Source organism: Peromyscus californicus, unplaced genomic scaffold (assembly GCF_007827085.1).
Source record: "Peromyscus californicus insignis strain IS unplaced genomic scaffold, ASM782708v3 Scaffold_8__1_contigs__length_139910024, whole genome shotgun sequence".
Taxonomy (NCBI): Eukaryota; Metazoa; Chordata; class Mammalia; order Rodentia; family Cricetidae; genus Peromyscus; species Peromyscus californicus.
Window position 1 is genome coordinate 99,349,835 of NW_026294606.1, and position 21,799 is coordinate 99,371,633.

The following is a 21,799-nucleotide window of genomic DNA, read 5'->3' on the forward strand; positions in this document are numbered from 1 at the left end:
ACAGCATGTATGACTGCAGGCCAGAAGAGGGCACCAGACCTCAGTACAACAGATGGTTGTGAGCCACCATGTGGTTGCTGGGAATTGAACTCAGGACCTCTGGAAGAGCCGTCAGTGCTCTTAACCTCTGAGCCATCTCTCCAGCCCCTGGTCTTGCATTTTAACTGAGTCTTTTATCCAGTTGTGAATTTGTACCATCATAGCTTGATCGTTTGAAAAATGATCATCAGCTAGGCGGTGGTGGCACACGCCTTTATTCCCAGCACTTGGGAGGCAGAGGCAGGCGGATCTTCGTGAGTTTGAGGCCAGCGTGGTCTACAGAGCGAGATCCAGGAAAGGCACAAAGCTACACAGAGAAACCCTGTCTCAAAAAAAAAAAAAAAAAACAAAAAAAAAAAAAAAAAGAAAAATGGCTCATCAAATCACATACTTCTATACGTTGGCTTTTTTTTTTTTTTTTTTTTTTTTTTTTGGTTTTTTCAAGACAGGGTTTCTCGGGTTTGGGGATTTAGCTCAGTGGTAGAGCGCCTGCCTAGCAAGCACAAGGCCCTGGGTTCGGTCTTCAGCTCCGGGGGGGAAAAAAACAAAACAAACAAACAAAAAAAGATAGGGTTTCTCTGTGTAGTCCCAGCTGTCCTGGAACTCCCTCTGTAGACCAGGCTAGTCTCAAATTCACAGAGATCCGCCTGCCTCTGCCTCCCAAGTGCTGTGATTAAAGGCGTGGGCCACCACCACCCAGCTATGCTGATACATTTTATCCCACAGTACCAAATACCATATTAATTCCACCAGTTTTCTCAGTCAACACTGGTTAAGCATGGAGAGACAGGATAGGGTTTTTCCCAAATTCTGCTTAACATGAAAGCTCATGTTATCATTGAGCAACAAATATCATGGGCTGTTTTCCTGGAAGTAACAGTTCCCTTCATTGAGTTTTTAAAAACAAACCACCCAAACCCAGACTAGCCATTGTTTCCTCACCAGTCATTCTTAAGTCAGAACGGTGTCCCCAGTTAGGGAGAGGGCTCAATGGGTCAAAAGTTCTTACTGTGTAAGCAGGAGGAGGTGAGTTTGAACCCCAGAACCCATGCAGTACTGGACATTGTCGGGCATATCTGTGATCCCAGTGTTCCCACAGTGAAGTGGGGAGTGGAGAAACAAGAACCCCCAAAACTTCTGGGCTAGCCAGCCTGGTATACAGAGAGACCCTGCCTCAACAAGGTGGGAGCTGAGGACCGACACCCGAGATTGTCCTCTAACCTCCATATGCTTGCTAGAGCAAGTACACGCCCACACTTACACACATGAATGCAAACACATGAATGCTCACTATGGTGGTTTGAATGAAAATGGCTCCCATAGGATCATATATTTGAACGCTTGGTCACCAGGCAGTGGAATTCTTTGATAGGATTAGAAGGATTAGGAGATTTGGCCTTGTTGGAGGAAGTATGTCACTAGGGGTGAGCTTTGAGGTTTCTAAAGCCCAAGCCAAGCACAGAGTGAGTCAGTCTCTCTCTCTCTCTCTCTCTCTCCCCTCTCTCTCTCTCTCTCTCTCTCTCTCTCTCTCTGTATCAGGATGTAGTTCTCAGCTACTGCTCCAGCATCTGCCTGCATGCCAACATGCTTCTTGCCATGACTATAATGGACTAAACCTCTGAAACTGTAAGCAAGAACCCAATTAACTACTTTCTCTTACAATTGTTGTCTTGGTGTCTCTTCACAGAAATAGAACAGTGACTAAGACACTCACATACATAAACACTTGACTGCACATACAGATGTAAATGTACCCATACAAACACATGAATGTACACACACACACACACACACACACACACACACACAAACACACACAGAATGTGTTCTATAAGAAAAGTAGAGATGCCTGGCAGTGGTGGCGCAAGCCTTTAATCCCAGCACTGGGGAGGCAGAGCCAGGCAGATCTCTGTGAGTTCAAGGCCAGCCTGGTCTACAGAGTGAGATCCAGGACAGGCACCAAAACTACACAGAGAAACCCTGTCTCGAAAAACCAAAAGAAAGAAAGAAAGAAAGAAAGAAAGAAAGAAAGAAAGAAAGAAAGAAAGAAAGAAAGAGAGAAAGAAAGAAAGAAAGAAAGAAAAGTAGAGCACCTGAATGTAATGTGATCAGCTGTCTCAAGTTCCTGCCTTCACACCTTCCCTGCCATGATGGACTGTGAGCAAAAAGGAACCTTTCCTTCCATAAGTTGTCTTTGTCCTAAGAATAAGAAAATTAAGTAATACAGAAACTTGGTACCTAGGAGTGGTTAGTGCTGTAATAAATCTGACCATGTGGTCCTTCGGTTTTTGGAAGGAATATGGAAGTTGTAGGCTAGAGCAGCTCTGGAATGCAGTAAGCACAGCTTGGGCCATTCCGATGGGATCTCAGAAGACTAGAATGCCAGAGGAAATGTGTCTAGTGGAATCGGCTCATAAGCTTCCACAGGGAACGAGGACTCCATCAAGAACTGGGCTGATGGGGTTGGGGATTTAGCTCAGTGGTAGAGTGCTTGCCTAGCAAGTGCAAGGCCCTGGGTTCGGTCCTCAGCTGGGGGGTGGGGGGGAGAACTGGGCTGAAGCCATTTGTATTACATTCTGGCAAAGAATTGGGCTGCATTCTGCCCGTGTACTGAGAACTTGAGTAAAAATGAATTTTAAAATAATGGACTAATTTGTTTGGTGGAGGGAATTCAAGGCAGGACAACATTCAGACTGTGATATGGTTACTGCTCACTGCTCTTACTCAGATACACAGTCAGAGACAGAAAGACAGGGAAAGTGTTTGGTCTGGTGAGGAAGGGGTTTGAGCAAATTTAAAGCCACAAACAAGGAGGGTGAGGACAAAGCGTCTGAAATTGATGACATCAGTGCCATTAGAGGAGAGCCTCTTGCTCTGTGCTGGGATAGTAAGTAAGGTGCCCCGAGGGCAAGTCCCACCCACCTAAGGCTCCAAGTTGTGAAATGGAGAGCCTAAATGGAGAATGCTACACAGGGATTCTCTGCTCCACAGTGGCTACCTAGGAAAGTGTTTTCACTGGGTCAGCCTGGAAGGCACACAGAGGCTGACACAACTGTGTTCCCAGGGGACAAGATACCTCTCAAGCTGGAAACAGAACTTGGCCATGTCTTCTATATGGTACTGGTTTTGAAGATAAGAAAGATGCAAGAATAACGGGGTCACAGAGGCTTGTGGCAAAATTCCAGAAAGCTGCCTAAGCCATTTACTGTGTGGTGGAGTCAGCGTCTCCATAGGGAGGCCCTGAAAGACCATCGTAAAGGTCGGACAGTGAAGCCTAACACTGCAGTGGAGGCTCCTGGGTGTTGGAGATGCCAGGACCTTGGGATGTCTGCAGAGAAAATGTGCAGGCTCAGGAGTGGAGCCTGTCTAAGACAGAGGGAAGATGTACTTCAGGCAGTAGAGCTAGATGGGCAGAGCTGTCCAAGGCTGTTAAGAGTCCAGATGGTTCCATCTTGAGTCCCAGATGCCAGATACGGAATTGCGAGGCTTGGTGTTTGTCCTGCTGGGTTGTGATCTTGCCCTAGTAAACATTTCCTTGCTGTCATTCCAGCCTTTCATTCTGGACTAGAAATGTTTATTCCATGCCGTTATTTATTGGAAGTACGAAGCTTGTTTTATTTTACATGGATTCACAGCAAGAGATTGCCGTGACTTCAGAGAAGATGTTGGGGCTTTTGAACAATTTTGGAACTGTTAAGACTTTGGGAACTTTAAAGATGGGCTAAATGAACTTTGCATTATGAGATGAACAGGAGCCTTTAGGGACCATAAAGACTGAAATTCATTATTTAAAAGTGATGTGTGAAATTAATTATTTAAAAGTGATGTGTTTGTGTAACCATCCTTACAGGAATGAAGATATTACAAACAGATACTGTGTTCTTTCTTTCCTTAGGCTATCAGGCTATTGAGACAATGGACCTCAAGCTGAATAGAGCAAAAGGCTGGGATTTTGGTGCCAACCAGAGGAAGAGCTTGTCTCCCAGCTTGTCATACAACACAGACAACTTGTCAGAGCCCCTTGAGGAGAGACTGGAACTGAGACAATGATGATGGTGGGACCACACCTCAACTAGGAATGATTAGCTTATTTCTACCACTTACCCTCTACTTAAACTTAAGTTAAACCTCATTTTAGGACCCAAAAGATGGCCTGGAAGTGGGTGAGTCATTGGACCTCCTGGTTCCTCTTCCTAATGTGGTCACATTTCATAAATCTTACTCTGCTTTTTCAGTATCATTTGTTTGCTTAAGTGGCCAGTTTGGGAATGGGTGGCTAGGCGATGCCAGAGTTCAGGTGCTGGCCCTAACAACTCCAAGTCACATGACCAGGAAGATAGATTTTGTGTGTGTGTGTGTGTGTGTGTGTGTGTGTGTGTGTGTGTGTGTGTGTGTTGGCCACTTATAGCAAATTAACCTCAGATAAATAAGAAAGATCACAAAAAAAAAAAAAAAAAAAAAAAAAGCCGGGCGGTGGTGGCGCACACCTTTAATCCCAGCACTCGGGAGGCAGAGCCAGGCGGATCTCTGTGAGTTCAAGGCCAGCCTGGGCTACCAAGTGAGTTCCAGGACAGGCGCAAAGCTACACAGAGAAACCCTGTCTCGAAAAACCAAAAAAAAAAAAAAAAAAAAAAAAAAAAAGAAAGATCAAAGGCTCCCACACAGCTGCTGGAGTCACTTTACTCCAGGGACTTTTACTTATCTTCCCATTTCAGGGGGCAATAGTTGCTTTTTACTTCTATTTTGTTTGTTTGTTTGTTTGTTTTTTGTTTTTTCAAGACAGGATTTCTCTATGTAGCCCTGGCTGTCCTGGCCAAGCTTTGTAGCCCATGCTGGCCTCAAATTCACAGAGATCCGCCTGCCTCTGCCTCAAGAGTGCTGGGATTAAAGGTGTGTGCCACCACCGCCCGGCTGCTTTTTACTTCTATTGGATAAAGCAGAGATATGAGTATTTGGACTTGTTTTGGATTACAAAAAAAAATTGACCCTTAGTGAGTTTCTTCCCAGTCAGTGCACCCCAGGCTTTGCCTTCCTTTTGGTTTGGGACTCTTTCAAGCTAGTTAGGTTCATTTTGAACCATTTTGGTAACTACTATTTGGTGACTGGCTTTGTCTTGTAGAACCCTGGACTGTTTGAGTTCTGTTGAACTATTTGGGATATTGTACCATTGTATGACAGGCCTTGTCCATTTGGAAATTTGGGGGGGGGGCTCTATTGAGTTAATTGGGGTTCTGTTCAACCACTTGAGACAGAGAAATGAGGGTGTTAAGGAGCTCTTCACTGTGACTTGTGTAACCATACAGAAGGTTGTTTTTTACTATCTTGGTGCCCCCAGGGGGAATTTTTATCAGCTTTTTGCATGATCATGATGTTTGTTTTTGTTTTTCTTGAGACCAGGTTTCTCTGTGTAGCCCTGGCTGTCCTGGAACTCACTCTGTAGACCAGGCTGGTCTTGAACTCAAAGATCTGCCTGCCTCTGCCTCTGGAGCGCTGGTATCAAAGGTGTGCGCCACCATGTTCTGCTCCCTCATGATGGTTTTAAGGTATGTGAGTCAAAACTTAATCTGTTTCTAGATTTACTGAAAATCACTGAGTTTTAAACCTCCTGCCACTTCATCTTGCATTTAATTTTTTCCCTTTTTTTGTATTTTCTAGACAGGGTTTCTCTGTGTAGTCCTGGCTGTGCTGGAACTCACTCTGTAGCCCAGGCTGGCTTCGAATTCATAGAGATCCACATGCCTCTGCCTCCCAAGTGCTGGGATTAAAGGCGTGCACCACCACTGCCGGGCGCATTTCTTTTTTTAAAAAAAGATTTATTTTAATTTTATGTGTATGAGTGTTTTGCTTGCATGTATGTTTGTGCACCATGAGCATGCTGGTGCCTGTGGAGGCCAGAAGAGGGCACTGTGTCCCCTGGAACTGGAGTTGAAGCTGATTGTGACCCGTTATGTGGGTGCTGGGAAATAAACTTGGGTCCTGTGTAAGAGCAGCAAGTGCTCTTACCTGCTGAGGCAGCTCTCCAGACCCTCATTTTTGCATTTCTGTTTTCTGTTTATGTGTGCTAAAATTATTATTCTCATTGTGCCTAATTTAAACTGTATGTTTGTATGATTTGGGGGACAATTTTTGGATTATGTCAGTATATAGTGGCTGTTGCCCTGTCTATATTTTTTCCCTCTATTCCTTTGAAAAACAGATTAGTTAAAATGCAGGAATTTTTCTAGTCAATTGGAGAATTTGAGACTGGAAACAATCTGTCATACAGAACTTTTTACATGTTAGGTCTAGCTGGGATGTTAACTAAATGAAATGTTAATGTGAGCTTGCTTCCTGGTAGACTGTTTGAACCTGGTACTTTCAAATGTTAATTCTGGGAACTGAGGCAAAGAAAAAAATCTGAGAGAGAGAGAGAGAGAGAGAGAGAGAGAGAGAGAGAGAGAGAGAGAGAGAGAGAGAGAGTTCGAGCGCATGTGCACACACATGCGTGCTCGTGCATGTGCATGTGCTATAGCATGCTTATGGAGGTCTGAGAACAGCTTGGGGGAGTCCATTCTCTTCTTCCGCCCTGTGGGTCCTGGGGATGGAACCCAGGTTGCTAGGCTTGGTGCCAGCACCAGGCTGAGCCATTTCCCCAGCTCTCCTGGCTATCCTCTTTAAGCTAAGATGTTCACTACTACTGTGTACTCTGAGCAGTGCTTCTTAACAATTAAAAAAAGCATCAGACATTGGTCACCTATGGAGTACGTATTTAAATAAGTATTTAATTTTCAGCTCTTGTTGATTGCATTTTTAAAAAACCGGTATTTCCCCACACCCTCATCACCCATCCCCTCTTTTTTTGAGACATGATCTCATTATACAACCCTGGCTTGCCTGAAACTAACTCTCTCTCTCTCTCTCTCCATAGACCTGGCTGTCCAGGAACTCACTATGTAGACCAGACTGGCCTTGAACTCACAGAGACCCTCCTGCCTCTGCTTCCTGAGTGCTGGGATTAAAGGTGCAAGCTACTAAATTTCACCTGAGCTAAGTTTTTGAAATTCCAATATCTTACCACAGGACAAACCAGAGTGGGTTCCAGGCATTCCTGACCTAAGAGGCACTCCTTCTATACCTATCAGTTGCTTGAAATTGACCATCAAGGGTTTTATTGGCATTAACTCCTTGGCATCTGTCTTAGTTACTTTTCTATTCTTGTGATGAGATGCCATAACCAAGGCAATTCATAGAAGAAAGAATTTATTGGGGGCTTATAGTTCAGAGGCTAAGTCCATGACCATAATGGCAGGGAACGTGGTAGTTGCCAGGCAGCCCTGTCACTGGAGCAGCAGCAGAGAGCTTACATCTCATCCACAAGCATGAGGCAAGGAGAAGTAGAGAGAACTAACTGGAAATGTGTGACTCACCTCCTCAAAAACGGCCACACCTTCTAATCCTTCTCAAACAGTTCCACCAACTGGGGATGAAGTATTTAAATACATGAGCTATGGGGCCATTCTCATTCAAATCACCACAACACCTGCCACCTTGCTCCCTTTGCCCAAAACATAGATCTGATCAGACCAAGCAGAACAGATCTCATCCTTGTGTTGAGATCAAACCATCAGAAAATCAGTGATGTCTTCAGGGAAACACTGTTCAGAGACGGGAGAAATGTCAAAATTGAAACGAAGTCACATTGGGCATGTAAGTGCTTGCCGGTAACCCTAGCACTTGGGAGCCTGAGGCAGGAAGATTGTGACTTTAAGGCCAGCCTGGACAATAACAGTAGCAAGACTCTCTGTCAAAGCCTACAAAAAATGGAATCACCTGGTCTACAGAGCGAGATCCAGGACAGGTACCAAAGCTACACAGAGAAACCAAAGCTTCTCGAAAAACCAACCCCCCCCCCCCAAAAAAAAATCACCATGCCAGCCCTTCTAAAGTACCTAAAGCCAAGAGAGATGGAGAAATGGCTCATATCCTCAGTTGTCTGATATTAACTGAATGCCTTCGGACCTTGATCCCTGTTTGTGATATCTGTTTCAGACACAGGCACATTATACCTCAGGGTACAGTGCGTGTGCCAAGGTCATGAGCCTGGCCTGAGCTCTGGAATGAAAAGGGAAACTAGAGAGAGCCTAGAGGTCAAAGAGGAGGTTGGAAGTGTGGACAGAGAAGTCCGAGGAGTCAGGGGGACTTTTAAAGCCTCCACACAAGGAGTTTGTGTTTGAAGGGCTACAGGAAGTGGTGGACTTTTAAGGCACGAAAGCGGCTGCTGTCCTGGTTTTTTTTTTTTTTTTCCCCAGATCTGCAGGGGCCACCTTAAACTAGCTCCACCTTAATTAAGCAGGCTCCACCCAGTGCGGCCATTGGGCTCCGTTAAAGGCTGGCTGGCACGGCCTCCTCCCATTCCCAGTACTCTCACCTTAGCTGCGGTCTGAGTATGGCCATGCTCCTTCGGGTGGCAACCCAGAGGCTGTCTCCCTGGAGGAGCTACTGCTCCAGGGGGTCACAGGTATACGTCTATGTGTGGATGGGGTCCTGGAGGGCGGGGAGCCTGGTGTGAAGTTCTCTAGGCTCTGTGACATCATCTTGCGATCTGACTAGCTACCATTCTTTCCTCCTGCCACAGGGCAGGGCTGTGGCTCCTGTTATCGTTCCTATGACCCTTGCACCGTTTCTTCCCTGCAGGGTGGACTCAGCCAGGACTTTGTGGAGGCTCTGAAGGCAGTTGTAGGGAGCCCCCATGTGTCCACTGCTCCTGCCGTCAGAGAGCATCATGGGCATGATGAGTCAATGCACAGGTATCAGAAGCTGCTGCTGGGACCAGGGTCCTGGGCTATCCTTGTCTCTTGCCACCTGTTTGGAATGTGGTGGCATTCTCCTTAGAGAGATGTTCTCTGTCCCGATCTGCTGAGGCCCTGTCCTCAGGTCCGTGGAAAACTCCAGGTTCCTGGAAATGAGAGGGCGAGGGGATACCACACTTTTCCAAACTTCTGAGGCCTGCCTGCTTCTAGGTGTCAACCTCCTGATGCTGTGGTGTGGCCTCAGAATGTGGACCAGGTCAGCCGACTGGCAACCCTGTGCTACAACCAAGGTGTTCCCATCATTCCATTTGGCACCGGCACTGGTGTTGAAGGGGGAGTCTGTGCCGTGCAGGTATAGTGGGGTGTCCTGGGTCCAGTCCCATTACACAAGGCACATTTATGGCTATCTCCACCTGTCATCTTAGAGCTCTGGTATGACTGCTAGGGGCCTCAGCCACAGAATGAGGTTCCAGGGGCTGCTCCTGGCCTAGAGACCTAGGTTGGGCAGCCTTCTCGGCATTCCTGCTACCAGGGTGGAGTGTGCATCAACCTGACCCATATGGACCGAATCATGGAGCTGAATACAGAAGATTTCTCTGTGGTGGTGGAGCCTGGCGTCACCCGAAAAGCCCTCAATACCCACCTGCGAGACAGTGGCCTTTGGTTTCCTGTTGGTAGGCCTGGGGCTAATCTCAGGGTCCTGAGGGTTTTGGGGGGGGCTGTGTGGGGGATTTCAGAGGACCACATCTTTCCCACAGGGGAAGTTTCCCAAGTTGCCCTCTCCAGCACTTTATCCTTTAGACCCAGGTGCAGATGCTTCTCTGTGTGGCATGGCAGCCACTGGGGCCTCGGGCACCAATGCTGTGCGCTATGGGACCATGCGCCACAACGTCATCAACCTGGAGGTGGTGCTGCCTGATGGCAGACTGCTTCATACTGCAGGCCGCGGTCGCCATTATAGGTGAGGTCGCCATTACAGGTGAGCACTGCCTGACCTTGTTGCAGGGCCTCCTGGATAGGTGAGTGATACTCACGAAGGCCCTGGAACTCTGTCTGGGGGCCCAGTTAGTGATTCCCCTGTGCAAGGCCTATCTGGATCATTAAATCACGAACACTGTGATGACGACGGGGCTGTAGGAGATCACTCCAAGCCTGTCTTCTAGCTTTAGGCTTCTAGACAGAAATCACTCACATGTCTTGGACACTCACCTACCTTATGTGTCCCTGCGCCCAGGAAGAGCTCGGCTGGCTACAATCTCACAGGACTCTTTGTGGGTTCCGAGGGGACTCTGGGCATTATTACATCTGCCACCCTGCGCCTGCACCCTGCACCTGAGGCCACACTAGCAGCCACCTGTGCATTTCCCAGTGTTCAAGCTGCAGTGGACAGCACAGTTCAGATCCTCCAGTCTGCAGTGCCTGTGGCCCGCATTGGTGAGCTAGGGACTGGGTCAGTCGGGGTGGGTTCTACAGGAAAGGCCCGCATAGAATGCCAAGGCGTCACCTAACCAGCCCTCTCCCTGGTCCCAGAGTTCCTGGATGACGTCATGATGGATGCCTGCAACAGGTACAGCAAACTGAACTGCCCTGTGGCACCCACACTTTTCCTGGAGTTCCATGGCTCCCAGCAGGCATTAGCAGAACAGCTGCAACGCACAGGTGTGCTAGGGGGAGGGGGGGGCCGCGGGGGGGGGGGGGGGGGCGGGGTAGTGCCGTGGGGCTTGGGCTGTGCTAGTACAGGACTAAGGATCAGCCTTTCTGTTCCTACTGCAGAGGCAATCACTCAGGATAATGGGGGCTCTCACTTCTCCTGGGCCAAGGAAGCTGAAAAGCGCAGCGAGCTTTGGGCAGCGAGGCACAATGCTTGGTATGCAGCCTTGGCCATGTCTCCTGGACGGAAGGTGAGCTGGGGGCTGGGGTGGATGTGGGATCTGCAGTTCAGCCCATACATAATCCCTTTCCTCAACCCACTACTTTAGTGCATAGAGAAGGCTGAGGCTCACCAAGGGCTGGCTGAGTGGGCATGAAGACCAGGACTATAGACCACCGCACCTGGCACTTGAACCCTGCACTCCCGACCAGTCTAGAGGGAGAACAGTTCTAGGTCCAAAACTTGGGAATTCTTCATGTGAGCCAGCTCCAGGTGTAGTGTTGAGCCCTTAGGAATTTTAAACATGAAGGAAAGGCCTTCTGGGGGGGAAATGGAAAGGAAGGAGGCAGTCTACCCAGAAGGGAAGGCTAGGCTCTGGGCAGATTATGCAGTTCAGTAGTGTGGGGTACTAGGAACCTGCATGTGGTCCAGGCTTGGATCCAAGGGAGTAGTGGAGACCTGGGCTAATGAACACTCCAAGGCTAGTGGGCTAGAGGACAGATGTTTCATTCTATGGCATCAAGATCCATTGGACTAGTCCTAAGCCTGAGCCACAGTGATCCCTTACCTTTAGGTAGGTAGTAGGTGATAGGGAGAACCACACAAGCTTGCCTTCTGATTCAGGCCTATTCTACGGACGTGTGTGTGCCAATCTCCCGGTTGCCAGAGATCCTGGTAGAGACCAAGGAAGAGCTTAAGGCCTCACAACTCACAGGTTCTGTTCTATATACTTGCTGTATGGGAGGCATTGGGATTGGCCATGGCCTGGGCAAGGAGGCTAGAGATGATCAGCTTTGTTCTCTGGGTCCCCAGGAGCCATTGTTGGGCATGTGGGTGATGGTAATTTCCACTGCATCATGCTGGTCGACCCAGATGATGCGGAGGAGCAGAGAAAGGTCAAGGCCTTTGCAGAAAATCTGGGCAGGTAAGGACTGAGCCAGGGAGAGGTGGGGGTTGGGGAGGGCAGAGGCAGAGATGAGCTGCTGAGGAATTCCTTCAATTGACCTCCTAGGCGTGCCCTGGCACTCCACGGGACGTGCACCGGAGAGCATGGCATCGGACTGGGCAAGCGGCAGCTGCTGCAAGAGGAAGTGGGCTCCGTGGGTGTGGAGACTATGCGGCAGCTCAAAGACACACTGGATCCCCGAGGTCTCATGAACCCAGGCAAAGTGCTATGAGGAACTTCAAACACTTGGCCCCCAGTGCCCAGAATGCAGAGCCCCTGTCCTGGACTTTCCCTTCATGTCACCGACTTTGCAAGACAGAATGACTGATGCTGCCTCTGCCTACCAGGTATCTCTCTGTAGCTGGGGCTCAGGTGAAGGTGAAGAGGATGGACTTACAGAGAGAGACTTTCCTTGATGCCCTTAGCTTTTAGCTCCAGTAGAAAACCCAGGGTGTTTCCCAGTGGAGTTTCTTCCTGGCGAGATGGTGTGGTTCTACTCCAAGACTAAGATCAGATCCCTCTGTGGAGGCCTCTCCTGCTGGTGTCCAGCATCATTGTGACTCATCCTATACATAGGGATAGGCACACCCCTTTTCTGCATCGGGAAGGAGCCTTCCATTCTACATCGTTAGGCCTTCCCCTTGTCCCCCATCACCCATGAATATGAACTCTATTTGCAGCTATGGATGGAGGTGGATGGAGTTCAGGCTTTGGAAAAAAGCCAGGCCCAACCTCTCTCTGCTTTTGCATACTTGAGGCAGAAGACCCACCTGTGGTGGAGGATACTTATATGACAGCTTCCCCATCGGGACTGGGCTGGAACACTCTCTTCAAGCTGCTGCTACGTAGGCCATTAGAAATGGAGATGAGATAACCCTGTGTACCACCCCTCTCCATGGTATAATGCAGTATCCACCAACTTTTACCTTCAAAGTCAGGGGCTTACCCACTTTGGGGCCTGACAGTTTTGAGATTCCCTGGCCAGAGTGCTTGTCTGGAGGTACGTGGCAGTTGTTCCCCAGAAGTCCACAAGAGGGCGCGTGACACCACAAATCCAAAACAGCATTTTTTTTTTTTTTTTTTTTTTTGGTTTTTCGAGACAGGGTTTCTCTGTGTAGCTTTGCGCCTTTCCTGGAACTCGCTTTGGAGACCAGGCTGGCCTTGAACTCACAGCAAAACAGCATTTTAGGGACAGCTGCAGTCTCTGGCACTGGTATCTGCAGTTTCCAGCCTTGGGCCAGGTGGCCAGTCTTTAGACCTTTTACCCCTTGTGGGTCCCAGTCAACTGTAGCACCATCTCCCCTACTTATAGGTTTTTGGGTTGAAAAAAGCAAAGAAAACGGGAAGGAGCCACGGGCATAGGAAGCAGCAGCCTCTTGTACCCCCCAGCTCCTAACCACTTCTCCCACCATGCTCCCGGGCAGACAGAGGCCGCCATGGTTACGTTGTCAGTCCAAATTCAGTTCTGAGGACCCCTTCTCTCTGATGTCTGTCTCATGGTTCTCTCCCAAACCACTTCAGGATGTAGAAACCCAAACATCACTCAATCACCAGGGAAAGAGTTTTAGTGAACTCTCCCCCAGACAAATGCTTGCCCCTCCCACAACCCCTCCAATTGAGTTCTGCTGGGAAGGGTTCCCACACACCCTCCAGCAACAGGCGACTAGTAGGAACTCAATAAACAGCCATTTCCCCACAATTTCTTTTATTAAAGAAACTTCGAAACATACAGAAAAGTTGAAAGAACAAGTACACTATTCACTGAAATATCAGTCGTTGAAGATTCAACAATGGACATTTTTGTCTTATTTGCTTTGTGTATTTTTGGGGGGAACCACATGGGGTTAGATTATACATTTCTTGAAATCACTCAACTATATAATTCAGCATCTATCTCCTAAGAAGGACATTCTCCTATGAGCTTCAATACTAGTAAATGGCTAGTAGATGGGGTTTTCAAAAGGGGCTCCCGGAGCTCTCAGGCTTTCTGAGCTCTAAGCGCAAAGGGGAAGAACCCATCCCTTGGCTCTTCTAGATTTTCTTCCCTCTCAGAAAGGCAGAGCAGGAGCAACATAGGACTCTGGAGAGTTGTCTGGATGGCAGGTGACAGACCCAAGTGCCACCTGGGAAGCCCAGACAAGCCTATTCCACCCTCACACCAGGCACTGGCAATCTGGGTCCAAATTCAGAGGACATGACAGCCGACAGAGGGCTTTGGTGTGCCGGGTGGGGGCGGAAGTCACTGGGGATGAGATGAGCACCGCCTGGAGAGCCGAGAATAGCACCCGGTGTGGGGCCCAGCGTTGGCCCAACCAACTCAACTGCCGGACTCAGCCACAGCGCTGCCAAAGCAGCCGGGTTCACACAGCCAAGGTGGGCACACACAGCCTGTCTCCAGGCCCAGGGGTCAGGCAAGGAGATGTCTTTCAGGGCTGGGCCCTGGCCCGCCAGCTCTGCTGGTAGGATTATATATAGAACAGGGAGACACAGTTGCCAGGCAGAAGCTGGAGGTGCTGGGAATAGAACAGTGCCCTTTGCAGTGACAAAGTGACAGGAAAGCCTGTGCGTGTGTGCCAGGCCTTTGGGGCTGACCCCTGACCCCCACTCAACAGAGCTGCAAGACTGTCCCCACTTCACATGCAAGGAGTCAAGTTCAGACGGAGCTATTTCCTCACCATTCTGCCAGGGAGTAAAGTGCCCCAGTACAGACATTCCAGTTCTGGTATTAACAGTGCTCCCAGTGCAGGTCCCAAGGTCTCAACACTCGGGCTCTAAAGCACTCAGTTCTCTGAGCTCGCCTGCCTGCCTCGGCTCACACGTGTCCACTGGCCTCCAACAAATGTCCGTGCACAGAGTAGTTGCTTCAGGAAGCATCTGAGGAAAAGTGACCTTAGAGCAAGAATGGTAGCCCAGTCCAAACTTGAGGGCCTGTTGGGACTGGGCCCTGAGGCAGCAGTACAAGGGGCAGGCCTGGAAACGGTCATGGCAGAGATATGTAGCCATCTCCCTCCAGAGCTCTCCTTAGCTGGCTTTGCAGGAGGCTCTGAAATGCAACTCCTGGAGCCTGGCTAGGAGATGGGGCTGGCATGCACTGCCGCCCCCTGCCCTGAGTTTCCTGCCCAGCCTGCAATTTGCCAACTTTTATGAGACCGAGTGGCTGGTTCTGGTTCAGGGACTGTGAGTTGGCACAGCTCCAAACCAGGGCCTCTTTCTGGGCCTCAGTGAAGCAGGCCTATGAGTCAGCACTGAGCTGTGATGGAGCATCAGGCAAGCAGAATGCAGGATGGGGAGCAGAGGCTGTGAGAGACGGGCTGGGCTGGGAGCTGGAGGTGCCCACATCCTTGCAGCACCTGATGACCGCAAGTTCTTTGCCCCTGAATATCTTCCCAGAAACATTCCATCACAACCAGCAATGACAGCAGACTGACAATTACTCCATGATGCTTAAGAATTCATAAACTTGAAAGACACACCTGAGCCACCATTGCCCAGCCTCTGCCCAGGAGTGCTGGGCTGGGGAGGTGGACAGAGGGAACTGGCCTTTGCCCTCCACTTCTTGACTGTGTAACAACACTTCATTAAAATAAGATCACACGGTGCATCTTTTATTAGACATTATTTTAATACCATATCAAAACACCTTGACTGATGAAGAAAAGCTTTTCTCCCGAGCTTTGAACATTTTTAAAACATTTTGTGAGTTTTTTTTTTTTGTATTTTAATATATAAATACAGAAACCTATCCTGCATGGGCTGATGCCACGTGTGAACATCAATGGCTAAAATGTTCTCAGTGTGCCTGAAAACAGGGGTAGCAGTACATGTTCCTTTAGTTAGTCTAAGTTTTCTCAGAAAAAAACAAAACCCAACAAAACCACAAGGGCCTAAGAAAACTGTCCAGGCATTTTTTTCAGTGTATTTGTGATTGTTAAATCCTCTGATTGGACCAGATCCAGGAGGAAGGCAGGGAAGACATGGGAACGGAGTGGGGGAAGTGTCCTCCATGGGCTCTTCTGCGTCTTCCCTTTTCATTTTTGGCAAGGAAATCAAGGTATCAGGGTACTAAGGGAGAAAAGTGCAAAACCAAGCCAGAAAGATGGGACAGAAAAACAAGAAAACAAAAAACAAATCCCCCAAAGTAGAAAGGTTGGTGATACAGAGAGCCAACTGGGGCGTTGGGCAAAGGAAGTGACCGTGTGCCCGTGTGCCCGCCCGCCCGCTGTCAGAGTGCTAGCGGGGAAGACATGGCTATGCTTGGTTCTGTCACTGAGTGGGTTTTAGCTGGGCAGCAAACAGCAATCTGTAAACATCACGAGGGAAAACACCAGTCGACACTAGACTTTTTTTTTATATAATTTTTTTGTTGTTGTAAACACTTTAAAGACAGACCCACAACGCCTTTCAAAGGTGAAAAAGAAAATGCCCTTTCCCTCTTGGGTTGAAGGTGAGGGGAAGGATAGAGGTCAATTCATTCTTCTCTCAGACTCGCTCTCAATCAGTTGGGTGTCCTCAGGGAGGAGGGAGGACCATGTTCTGGAAGTCAGTGCAGAAGGGGTGCCCTGTTCCCTCTGGTGTCCCAAGCTCAGCTCTGTCCAGTGTCCGAGGAGCCTCCTCCCAGGACCAGGGCTGTCTGTCCCTGTGTGGGTCGGAAGAAGTCAGTCGTGCTCCATCCGGCCGGGAACTGCTGCTGCATCTCACGGCGGTGGCAGCAGCGCAGCGTGTCCCCGAGGGCAGGCTGGTCGGCCGGGGTGTCTGGTTCAGTCCAGGCCGACCCCCGGAAGCCAAACATCATGCCGGCAATTTGGACCTGCATCCTGAAGCCAGGGTCCAATCCCCTGCCTCACTCTCACCCTTGCTCTGTCTTCTCCCCTTGTCATCAGAGTTTGAGGTGAAGGTAAAAAGAGCAAAAGTCCCTGGTTTGCCTGACACCGTCAGCTGGTCTGGGCATTTACTTGGAATAAATAAAATAAACCTAACAAAAGAAAACAGAACGAAAGAGAGAAAGAGAAGAAAAGAAATTCCCCCCAAACCTTTGGATGTAAGACGAAGTGGAAATGGGCTATTGGTTTTTCTGGGACTTATGTTTTGTTTGCCAGAAAGAGAGAGAAAGAGAGAAAGAGAGAGAGAGAGAGAGAGAGAGAGAGAGAGAGAGAGAGAGAGAGAGAGAGAGAGAGAGAGAGAGAGAGAGAATATGCCAGCACAGGCCTCAGAAAGCACAGGTAGGGTAGGAATAGGAGACTAGGAGAGGGGGTTAGCAGTTAAACAAGGCACCCTGGGGAGGAAATGGAACACTCACACTGGAGATACATGTGCATGTGTGGGAGGGAGTTGTCATGCTGGCCTGCTGTTACTGTGACATTGTGCTGTGGACAGAGGGCTGAGTATGGCCTGGAGCCCTCAGATTCCTCTAGAAGTGGGGTAAGGTGGCCAGCAGGGGGAGAACCAGCAGGGAAAGGAGCTCAGACAAGCACTTTGTAGTGGACACTGAACGTTCCACAGGTCTCTGTTTAGTGAGTCCTCCATTTCTAGAGAAATGGAGCCTACGGAGCCGAGAGGTGAGCAAGGATGAGGCAGCTGCTGTAAAGAGACAGCTGCAGAGCCCGGCTGGGGGCTCATCCGCTTCAGCCCATGCACTCTGCAGGGGATCTGCCTTTCTCAGGGCAAGGAATGTGATTCTACCTTTGCACTGAGTTCTTCAGGAGCATGCTACTGTCCCTCTGTTTCCCCAGGAAAATCCCTCCACACCCTGGGAACTGCTCACTGAGGACATGGTTCCTGTCCTTCTCTCTGCTTCTGCTTTCTCCTGGGAGGGGTGTGTATCAGGCAGCCTTCCCCCTCTCCCCCAACTCCCAGAAACTTGACCCTGTAAGCCCAGAGCCCCCACCAACTATGGGCTCACCTTTGAGAGGAGTCAGCAAGCCAGCCCAGCAGGGTCAGTCAGCAGGGTGCTCTGGACAAGATCTGTTCACTTCAAACCAGGAGTCTATGCAGCTGGAGCGGGTACCAAGGGAGACACATCAGTTGTTGACAACACTGCTCCCGCCAAGGGGGCCTGTCAAGGGGTTGGGCTCTGGGGGAGGGTTTTCTAAATCTCTCCTGAAAGGACCCAGGGAAAAATTATTATGTCCCCCACCGCCTTGAAGTAGGAAAGGGGAGAATATCAAGAATGATCTGAGGGCGCAGGGGCAGAGGGGGAGCTTGAGAGATGGGTCAGTGGTTGAGAGTACATGCTGCTCTTCCAGAGGACCCAAGTTTGGTTCACAGCACCCATATCTGCTGGTTCACAGCCAACCCATAAATGCAGCTCCAGGGGGATCTAACTCTTCTGGCCTTGGTAGGCTCCTGCAGTCAGATGCACATACACACAGATGCACATACATACACATAATTTAAAACTAATATATATATATATATTTTAAATAATGATCCTGAGGGCTGAGGAGGCAGCTCAGTGGTTAAGAGCCCTGGCTGCCCTTTCAGAAGAACCAGGTTCAGTTCCTAGCACTCACATAGTGGCTCACAAACATCTTTAACTCCAGTTCCTGGGGATTCAATGCCCTCTTCTGGTCTCAGTGGGCACCAGGCACACACATTATAAAAATACATGCAAACAAAATACCCATGCACATCAAATAAAAAAATAAGATGGGTGTATTGGTGAAGCACAACTTTAACCCCAGCATTCAGAAAGCAAAAGCAGGTAGATCTCTGTAAGTTCAAGGCCAGCCTAGTCTACAAAATAAGCTCTAGACAGCCGAAGCTTTTTTAGTGAGACCCTGTATCAATAAATCAAATAAATAAATAAGTCTTTAAAAAAAATAAAGAATGATCCTGGGGGGGGGGGGCTGGAGAGATGGCTTAGTGGTTAAGAGCACTGGCTGTTCTTCCAGAGGGCCTGGGTTCAATTCCCAGCACCCACAGGGCAGCTCACAGCTGTCTGCAACTCCAGTTCCAGGGGATTTGATTCCTTCATGCACATAAAATAAAGTTAAATAAATTATTAAAAAAAATAAAAAATAAATAAAAAAAGAATGATCCTGGCTCAGCAGGGGGCATGGCCAGTAGGTACAGACTCTGGTAGATCTGGCTTTGCAGAAAGGGCAAGAGTGGCCTTGTAAGGCCCAAAGCCCAAGCACAGGAGCCCAGGACAGCAGCAGTTAACGCTGAGAAGATGAGAGCAGGCGGGCTACATAGAGCAGCAGCAGGTTAACTGTCTGAGGAGGGCAGGAAGTGGGACCAAAGGAGAGGCTGGCCAGTGACAAGTGTGGCCAGATCTGGGGTGATGGGGGCACCCCTCTCAGAAGCTCCAAGTCTGCCTAGCTTGGCTACAACAGTAGGAAGGGGAGCTAGACCCTTGGGCTCTTTGACATTGCTAAGCAAGTGAGCCTGGGAAGGGGTGTAGCACGGCCTCACTCTCCAGTGTTTATAGAGGACTGTCTGCATCAAAGAAGAAACAGCAAGGGTCCCAAGACACTGCCCTGTTTTGTAAACCCATGTAAAATGTAAAATCTGGGCATTTTCAAAGAGACTGACCAAAAAGATCATTTGCTTAGCTTTCCCCAGGGCCAGGGGTTTTCTTTCCTGGCTCTGGTTAGTGCCTCCCCGGGATGCTGCGGGATCTGTGGTGGAAACCAGACCAAGAACCAGTTCTCTCATAGGCCAATCACACGCCAGGCACAGCTGTGACACTGAAGACCAGCAGTCCTGGGTTGGGCTTAGAAAAGCCCCCATGCCAGCAACCAGTGCTGGCTGGAGGAGCAGAGAGCAGGTGGTGGCCACAGGAACTGTTGGTGTGCTTACTGTCCTGGGCAATGAGGTGTCTTCTTTCCAGTTAGAAAAAAAAGAAAAAAAAAGAGGATACTGCTGAAGGTAGAGGACAAATCTTGGCCTGGCTAATATAGCAGCTCTCAGTACTTACAGGTAGTGGCTTTTCCTGCCTCCTGGCCCTTGGGGGAGGAGGGTGTCTCACAGGCCGCCAAGGACAGCTGTTCTACCCTTGCTACCTCTCTTTCTGCAGGACAGGGTTCAGAGGGAAGGAAGGCAGTCAAGCTTCAGGTGGGATCCTGTATAACTCCAAACCAGGTCTGCCCACAGCTCCTACCATCTGAACTGCCCAAGCAGAGTTGAACCTTGAGCAATTCACCTCTGCCCTGCCCTGGCTATGACTGAGTCTTCCGTCAGTACAGTAGATGCCTGACCTCTCTCAGAGAGCAAAGGGTGTACAGGCCATCCCACAGCCAAAGAGGACTGAATGGCTGGTGAAGGCTATCTACCCTGTGGATGTGGGATTCGTTACAGTTGTTCGTGCCAGGCAGGGCCTTGTACCTTTTGTGATAGATGCACAGGCAAGGCAGCCTGGCTATCGTGTCCCCCTGAAGCAGCTCCTCCAGACAGATCACACACTCCCCCGCATCTTTAGTCAGCACGTCATCTGCAAGAGAGACAGGGAGACCAACGGGGTTAATCAGCAGCAGCAGGTGGGTGGCACCGAACAAACACAGGTCTAGGAACTACTTACACGATCCAAAGCACTATGTATGCTTTGTCTGTGGGGGAATAGCAATGGGAGAAATAATAAGCAGTAACTAGAAGAGCCTTCTGAACCAGAAGCTTGAACCAGGTATTAGGGGTATGGAAGAAAAGTGCTTACTCAGACTGTTCAAGGACAGCTTTGGAGAAGTTCACAATGATATGAGTCAAAGGCATAGGCTGGGGTGGGAGGGATTAGGTTCCAGGCAAAGGAAACAGTGTCAGACACTTGGGAACTTGAGGAAATGGGCTAAGACAGGTTGCAAAGAGCCTAAGGAGTCATAAGCAGGGGTGAAACCAAGTCCCTAGGGCAGCTTCATGCTGTGCTGTGGAACCTCAGTCTCCTTTGCTTAGCCAAGAGGCACTAGAGGTGGAGAAGGGGAGCTCACTCTGGAGGCCAACTCTGAGCATGCAGCAACAGCACATGTGCTCACAGGGGTTGGGCGACAGCATGGTAAGTCATTAAGAGACTCCATAGGAAAAGGCAAAGTCAGAGAGTGATGAATCCAGGTGTCTACTGAGTATCTCCATAGACACATACCAATGGAGGTTTCCAGAAATCTGCTTTAGTTTAGATGTGGGGTTCAGAATAGATACGGTAAACATGTACAGAGAACAGACTAAAGAGATTGTCCAAGGAGAAAGTTTAGACTAATAAAGCCATAGACAGGCCTGGTAATGCAGAGGTGACATGGAATCACCCGGAAATCACCCAAACCACAACAGAACATCAAGTGAGCAGGGTATGGCTGTCCAGGAAGGAGAGTTTAGATCACTTCCCACCGAGCAGACCATCAGTCCCCAGCTGTAGCAATGACTAAAATGAGATTCTGTGTCTATGTTTCTCTTTGAGTCGAAGGATCTTACAAGCCAGGCAAGGCGCTCAGTGTTATGTTCATCCTGTGAATGAGGAAACCAGAGAAGTCACGTCTTGCCATTGTCGGGGGACTTAAGGATGGTCCAGGATTAGGGTCCTTTGTTCTGATGACTTCTCTTTCCACTGTTGTTTGGTGGAAAGAAAACTATTAAGGACCCATAAAGTATGGATTATTTAGCTGGGCGGTGGTGGCACACGCCTTTAATCTCAGCTCTTGGGAGGCACAGGCAGGCAGATCTCTGAGTTTGAGGTCAGCCTGGTCTACAGAGTTAAGTCCCAGGGTTACACAGAAACCTTGTCTCAGGAAAAGAAGGGGCGGGGGGCAATTATTCATAGGCTCAAAGTCACTTGCCCAAGAATCCCGGGGCAAATGAATAAAATAGATAAAATATGATATTGACATTCCTATCCTTAGGAGTTGTGAGAGAAATCACTTGGGTTTCCTGGCCACTGGGACAACATGTGGTCATAACTTTCTCTTTTAACATTTAGCTAAGCCAAGGATACAACAGAAAGTGTAATATGAACTTAGAAAGGAGATGGACAATGGTCTGCCACAATACTGTCACCTCACACTCCAAACCTGGCAAGTATAAGAACACCCTAAAGTGGCCAATCCCATTCATTTAAAGCAATAGATACCACATACAACTTTGTGCAGGTAAAGAAGAAAAATCCTGAAAAATACACCTTTAAAGTGACAGAAAGTAGGATTAGAAGTAAAGCACTCTGATGTTCTTTTATATTGT

The 21,799-nt window shown here is 48.9% G+C and overlaps 2 protein-coding genes across 4 annotated transcripts in view; one reads left to right on the plus strand and one right to left on the minus strand.

Annotated features, from left to right (window-relative positions):
- The first annotated feature begins 8,398 nt into the window (after window positions 1-8,398).
- Ldhd (lactate dehydrogenase D) lies at window positions 8,399-13,452 on the plus strand. The gene is made up of 11 exons (XM_052727336.1): window positions 8,399-8,536; window positions 8,713-8,825; window positions 9,039-9,180; window positions 9,361-9,502; window positions 9,630-9,789; window positions 10,063-10,262; window positions 10,359-10,487; window positions 10,602-10,729; window positions 11,323-11,413; window positions 11,512-11,623; window positions 11,711-13,452. The coding sequence occupies exons 1-11, from the start codon at window positions 8,465-8,467 to the stop codon at window positions 11,874-11,876; spliced, it is 1,455 nt and encodes a 484-aa protein (XP_052583296.1). The 5' UTR covers window positions 8,399-8,464; the 3' UTR covers window positions 11,877-13,452.
- Window positions 13,333-21,799, minus strand: part of Znrf1 (zinc and ring finger 1) — a 108,414-nt gene continuing 99,947 nt past the window's right edge. Inside the window, exons 3-5 of one of the 3 annotated variants that reach the window (XM_052727339.1) lie at window positions 19,970-20,075; window positions 17,544-17,635; window positions 13,333-16,280 (exon numbers count right to left, since the gene is read on the minus strand). In XM_052727339.1, coding sequence (XP_052583299.1) covers window positions 17,578-17,635; window positions 19,970-20,075 — 164 coding nt within the window. In that variant the 3' untranslated portion in view covers window positions 13,333-16,280; window positions 17,544-17,577. Of the gene's footprint in view, window positions 17,636-19,969; window positions 20,076-21,799 lie in introns of all 3 variants that reach the window. The other 2 variants (XM_052727338.1, XM_052727337.1) reach the window with 2 other exon arrangements.